At 53.9% G+C, this 6,586-nt stretch overlaps 1 protein-coding gene across 1 annotated transcript; it reads right to left on the bottom strand.

The window, feature by feature from the left end:
- Positions 1-889: 889 nt before the first annotated feature.
- On the bottom strand, positions 890-3,346 carry LOC147341200 (melanoma-associated antigen 9-like). The gene is made up of 2 exons (XM_086388820.1): positions 2,452-3,346; positions 890-2,134 (listed from the first exon to the last, which is right to left on the bottom strand). Exon 2 carries the CDS (start codon positions 2,112-2,114, stop codon positions 1,323-1,325), a length of 792 nt encoding a protein of 263 aa, XP_086244946.1. The 5' UTR covers positions 2,115-2,134; positions 2,452-3,346; the 3' UTR covers positions 890-1,322.
- Between the last annotated feature and the right edge of the window lie 3,240 nt (positions 3,347-6,586).

Here is a 6,586-nt window from a genome sequence, read left to right as displayed (position 1 = left end):
ACGTGTGAGAAACCCCTTAGTTTAAAACAGCCTATTAACAGCTAGTGTTGCCCACTACAGTCTGTCTATAAAAACTCTGCAATCCCTTTGATCGGGGCTCAGAGCTTGGAGTGTTGACTCCTCTGGCCCCACCAGCATAATAAACCTGAGTTCTCCAACCCTCTGAGTGTTGTGCTTGGATTCTCGAGTACCGGTTTCTGCAACATGGTAACTGAAATGTCTTCAGCTATAAACCCGGAGACTGAGAAGATTGTGTACCAACCCAAATTCACTCATGTCTCATTTGGAACCTTTCGAGTGTATTTACACTCAGGCAGAAAAACCAGGCATCTACTTGATCCTGATCAAAGTGCACTTTCTCTTTTGGACCCAGGAGATTCATCTCCGAGTTAGGAGGAACTTCTAATGTATATGTCCTATCTCAAATTTTCTTCTCACCCATAAGACATCGTCGAGGTCTGGTACTGCCACCACCCAGCCTCATCACGATCACCTCCCACAGAAGGAACCTAGCTTCCCGAAGCCCAAACTGCCCTGGCTCAGGCACTGACACTTGAGGGATCCTCCTGGAACCCCACCGCTCTGGCCCATGTTGCCTTGTTCTGTGGGACTAGGGGACGCCTCTCCACCTTCCTCATGTGGCTGCAGCTCTTAGGCTATCACTCCCGGTGTGGGGGTGTCCTGCTTTTCCTAGTGTCCCCACTGCTAACACGGCCTGTCACAGCGCACAAGCTCCCTGAAGTTCTGTGGAATAAATGAGCCAGGAGCAGGGGCTTATTTAGTTGGATTAGTTTTCTCCTACTTTATTAAATAATAACCTGGGAAAACCCAAATAAACTGAGATAGCTGAGCTGTATAAAATGATAGACAAAAAGTATGAGAAGCAAGATTTCGCTATAATCACATTTTATTTTCTAATTCTTTCACCAAATACATTACTGCTAGGTAAGTTCATATTTCCAAAATAGTTATAAGTCATATCTCATGTTACCATGTTCAGGGTCACAAAATAAAATTGGAGAGTTCCCAAACTTTTAAAAACTAGCAAAACTCTTGTCCTTAAATTGGGTAAGTACAAATACATGTGTGATCAATGTCATTCACAAAGTTGGATACTGAAGTTTATTAAGCCTTATGCTGAAAGGCACATTTGAAAAATTCCTAAGGAAAACAGAGATCAGTCTCCATGTCATCGCAGAGAACAGGAACCTAAAAATGCTGCACACTGGGTTCCCCAAGTGGCCCAGGCCATCACTCCTGAGAAGGCTGACCACTCCCTTTTCAATTACAGAGGGAAGGATCAGCCTGGCTGCTGCTCTGGCTCAGGACCCCTCTTCCTCCTCCCTCACAGCCTCTGCAGAAGGGAGTGGGAAGGACCTAAAAGCCCTTCGGTTGACCCTGAGCAGATACTCTGTGAATTTCTCCTTGCTGGTCTCTGCGAAGGCCCGGGGACCCCACAGGAACTCGAAGCGAGCAGGGTCGCTGTCAGGCACCTGCCGGTACTCCAGGTACCCCTCGCGCACCCACACTTGGGTCAGCAGCTCCCTGGGCTCCCCAAAGATGGGGTGCTCCCTCAAAACACACACCCCCATCTTGCTGAGTGCTCGCCAGATCTCCTCCTCAGGGCTGCGATCCCTATTCTGGAGGATCAGGCTGAGGACCACCACCAGGAGGCCGGCCTTGGGCAGCCCCTGCCCACTTCCCTGTATCGTATCACAGGTGAGGCCCAGGGAGGGAACCATGATGTAGATGGGTGCAGTGTCTACCTGCCTCACATCTACACCAAAGACCAGCAGAACGCACTCAACCGCTTGGCGGAAGACCACTGGGTAGTACTTCTGGTTATCCCCGAGGACCGTATTCATCAATTCGGCATCGGTGGTTGGCTCCTTGGCTCGATACTTGCAGAGCAGGAACTTCACCATGTTAGCCACCATTTTATTCAGAGCTTCCTGGGTCAAGGCCTCCTCAGCAGAGCACGAAGAGACTGGGCGGGAGGAGGCCGAAGGGGTTGCAGCCTCCCCTCCCTCAGCCCCCAAGAGCTGTGCTTCCTCTGGGCCCTGGGTGTCACCTAGGTCCTGAAGGTCTTTCTTGGGCTTCCTCTGCTCACTCATCTCGACCACGAGCACGATGCCTGGGATCAAAGCACAGACAGGAGTGAGGCAGGGGACATTGTGGACCATGGGCCTCAGCTAAGAAACACACCCTGGGTGGTCAACACAGGCCACTTATAGGTCTCCTCTTGAGGGGTGCTCTCGGCCTCACACGGGCCCTCCTCCTGGGCAGTCTGACCCCCTGCTACCCAAAGGAGGAAGGGCAGTGGCTCTCCTGGGTGCAGCCAACACAGCCAGAGGTTCTGGGGCTGACACGGTGGGGGGATTAGGGATTTGTGGGGTCCCCTCTGTTCTGGGATGGGGAGCCCCTGGTGCTCATTCATGACACCCTCCTCACCTTGACTCCTGGTACTGCCTGGACCTCCTCTTTTCTCTGATGTCTGGACACAGGCCTCAGACCTCTGCTCCTGGTTCCTGGAACCCCTGTGAGAAAAATGGAGGGGGCCCCTTGGGGGTAGATTGTGGCACAGCCCTGGACTCTGAGGCTCCCCCCAACAAACTGTGGGGGAAGTGGTCCCCTTGTAGCTCCCTTGTAGTGCCCACCTTTCCCCTGCCACAGCCTGGACCCTGCCCTTTGGGGGCCTGCAGAGTAACTCAGAACAAGACCCGAGTTTGAAGGGAAAGCGCTAAGGGGCCCCACATGTGGTCGCACCTGCCCAGGGCCTTCCGCGGGTCCTAGGCTGGGGAGATGCTCGGTCCCCACCTCACGTCCAGCCTGGACTCCCAGCACTGACCACAAGGGTGGGTTCGGCTCTGTCCGAGGAGTCCACCCTCTGTGGATCTGAAGCCTCCACCCTCCGCCCGAGCACCTCATCTCCTGAAGCCCCTAAGCCAGAGGTCGACAAACTGCTCATCCTGCTCAACCCGCTCTGGGACATCTAAGACCCCCATCAAAGGCAAGGATCCCACCCTGTGTTGGGGTCTAACTGCCTCAGTCCTTCCCCGCCTGGAGCCTGGATTCCAGGCAGGACCTGGAATTGGCCCGTCCTCCATTTTGAGGCCCGCCGCTCTCACCCGGTCCCGTCTCTCTGAGACCCCATGTCAGGAAATGCGGCACGAGGTCGTCCTGCCTGGGGACTACTAGGGTCCCCTCTGTTCTGGGGTCCCGCTCCCCTCACTCCCCCATCAGGATCCTCACCTTGACTCCCGGTAGGACCGGGGCTCTGTCCTCCCCCAGTTTGAGGCCCGGCTCCTCACACCAGGGCCCCAGTCCCTCTTGAGACCCGGATGTCAGAAAGTCAGGACAGGGGTAGTGTGCTTTTCTCACCCCAGGGTCTCGCAGGGCAGATGACAGGGGCAGGGATCTGTGGGGCTCCATCAGTCCTCCTTGGGGGTCCCCTTAGTCCTGCCTCAGGGCCTTACCTTGTCTCGGAGTAGAGATCCTCGTCTCTCCCCAACTGAGGCCCCGCCCCTTATATCACGTGCCCCGTCTCTCTGAGACCCGGATGTCAGGAAGTCAGACCATGCCTGTTGTTCTCATCCTACCTCACGGTCTCCAAGGACCGACAACAGAGACAGCTTTCTTTGAGGTCAAGGGTCTCCTAGTCCCCCCTCAGGGACCTCAACTGGTTACCGCACAGGACCTGGAATTCTCCTCTCTGCCCGCCTGAGGCCCCGCCGCCTATAGCGGGTCCCCAGTCTCTCTGAGACCTGGATGTCAGGAAATGCGGCATGCGCTCATCCCACCCTATGTGCTCCCTGAGCCCACTGTGATGGGATCCAGGTTCCCCTCAGTCTTTTCTCAGGGTCCTCACCCAGACTTCTTCAGAACCTAAGATCCTCCCCTTCTCCTTCTAAGGCCCGTCCCTTAAAGCAGGGCCCCAACCTGTCAGAGACAGGGATGCCAAAGGTAGGACCCGCTGCCAAGTGCTCATGCCGCCACCAGGGATGCCTAGGGCTGACAGCAGGGGTGGGATCTGAGGGGCCCTATGTCCTCCTCAGGGTCCTCATCTTGAGCTCTGGAAGGTACAAGATGTCCCTGAGTTTACCCAAGGCTGGACCGTTACACCAAAGCCCTCACTGCCCTGAGACCACAGCTTCCAGAGCTGCTGGTCTCCTGGGGCGGTGGAATGGCCTCTACGAAGCACATGTGAGGTGCACACTGGAATATGAGAGCCCGTGGTGCTGGGGTTTCACCCTCCAGGGACTGGGCAAACTCCACATCTGTCGTCATTAGTTCCCCCACTAAGTAAGATACATGGCCCTGGAACCAGAGGGAACAGTGACCCCACCTACCACCACTCCCGGTGACCCACAAGGAAAGTTGTGCTTCTGGTCCTCCATGTAGCTTCTGCAGTTCCTCAACGGAGCTATCTAGCCGTTACCCACTTCTAGCTATTTACATTTGATTCCACATTTTATAAGGCAGACGGCCAGGCCGTGGGACACACTAAGCACATTTGAGTTCACAATACCCAGCCTCATGTGGCTACTGGTTACTCTATTAATGGTGGTGACAGGACATGCTCTTCCCAAAGGAAGATGGTTCCCACGGGAGATATCATAACAGTCCTACTGACCTGTGAGCCATGGTTCCCACCTGGCACTTTGCGCTCCTCTCCGTAGAGGTTCGGGCACCAGTTCCCCATCTACATGTCTCTTCTTCTCCTGACCCAGCCCTGCCATGTGACGAAGGGAAAGGGAGAGAAGGATGGACCCCAGAAGGAGGCCAGAGGGCGAGGACTGTGTGGTCCTCATGTGACTCTGGCTTGAAGCTCAGCTCCAGACTCCTAGGCTGGATCCCTGCCCCTTGCTCCCAGGGCTCTCCACCCTCCTCAGTCCCTCTGGCTGTACCACCTCCAGGATACCCTCTGCAGTGCCCAGAATCCAAAATGCACCGTCGTCTTCCACCTGCCTAAAAACACCCACCTTCTGACTGTGCCACCGGGAGGAGCCCAGGTCCTCACCTTGGCCCTGAATGGATGGCGCCTGGACAGAGCTCCCATCAGCCAGTCAGATGGAAGCTCTTGGGAGCTCAGCCCCATGGATGTGGCACCACCTGCATCCAAAATACCTTTCCATCCCACCCCAGGCATCAACACAAAGGGGATGCTTTCCCCTCAAACAACATGCTATTGTTATTTAGATGAACCGTTTTTTCTGTCTTTGTATTAAAATCGGTGAATTAATCATGTATTTATTTCTAAATTTTTGTAGGTTTACATAAAGATCCCATGTTCCCTACAGGCAGCTTCCAGGAAGCAGAGGGAGAAGAGATGTGGGCAAGGACCTGGAGTCTCTCCCCTGCCCTGCAGTGTGCTTGATGCTCAACAGACAGCAACTGGTAGGTGTAGCCTGCGATGAAGACAATGCCCTTCGTGTGTTGAGGAGTTTCTGAGAAAGCCAAAGATGCCTTGAATCCCCAACTCTTTCTAGTAACTACTCTGTATCAGCACTTTTAAATGCAAGATCTGATTTAGTTTCCAAGGCTCTTGTGGATGTCAGGGAGGGGGGTCCCCCCTCTTCTCCCTCCAGTGCTCTTTCTGCCCTACCCTCTGCAGTGACACCCACCCACAGTCTCAGCAGAGTGAATATGTGCCCCTACCTCTTGATGCCAGGGAGTGTAGCCTGGGAGACTCAGCTGCCTCCACAGGATAGAACTTGCCTGAGCACCTACACAGTTGCCCGTGGGCTCCCCAACAGCTGTGACCTTCATGAGGGGCAGGTATCAGACAAGAGACAGTGGGAGGAAAAGGACAGTGGGAGTTTTCTTTACAAAATCCACCAAGGATAGGCACAATGCACCACCCTTCACCTGCAAGGAGGATTCTGAGGTATGTGAATTCAGGTTCAGTGCAGTTTTTATGGCTTTGGGGTCTGACCACCTGGCAAAGCTGACCCAACAGTTGAAGTGTCCAACTGCCAGTTTCAAAGAAGAACCCCATTAATATCTTACCAGAAGACTGAGGGTGGTAATTGCAATGTCTTCAACTATATACCCCGAGACTGAATAGACTGCACCAAATAAAATGTGCTCATTTCCCATTTGGAAACTTTCGAGTATATTTAGACTCAGGCAGAAAAACCAGGTGTCTACCTGTTCTGACCAAAGTGCACATTATTTTTCAGACCCAGGAGATTTATTGGAGAGAAGATGAACTTCTAACACGCATGTCTGATTCCAGACTTTCCTCTCACTCGTAAGACACTATCTACAGTCTGGCTGTTGACACCACTCAGGTTGATTACCATCATCTCCCACAGAAGGAACCCAGCTTCCCAAAGCCCTAAACTGCCCTGGCTCAGGCACCAACACTCGAGTGCTCCTCCTGGATCCCCACCTCCATGCCCCGTATTGCCTGTTCTGTGGGACTATGGAACGTCTCTCCACCTTCCTCGTGTGACTGTGGCTCCTAGACCATCGCTCTGGGTATGGGGTTTCCCGCTTCTCCTAGTGTCCCCACTGCTAACACAGGGCCTTCCACAGAGCAGAGGCTCTGTGAAGTTTTGTGGACTAAATGAACCAGTGAGAA

Source organism: Bos grunniens, chromosome X (genome assembly GCF_055505025.1).
Source record: "Bos grunniens cultivar Pamir isolate PY7600 chromosome X, Bosgru_T2T1.0, whole genome shotgun sequence".
NCBI lineage: Eukaryota > Metazoa > Chordata > Mammalia > Artiodactyla > Bovidae > Bos > Bos grunniens.
This window is presented reverse-complemented; position numbering and strand designations above follow the sequence as displayed.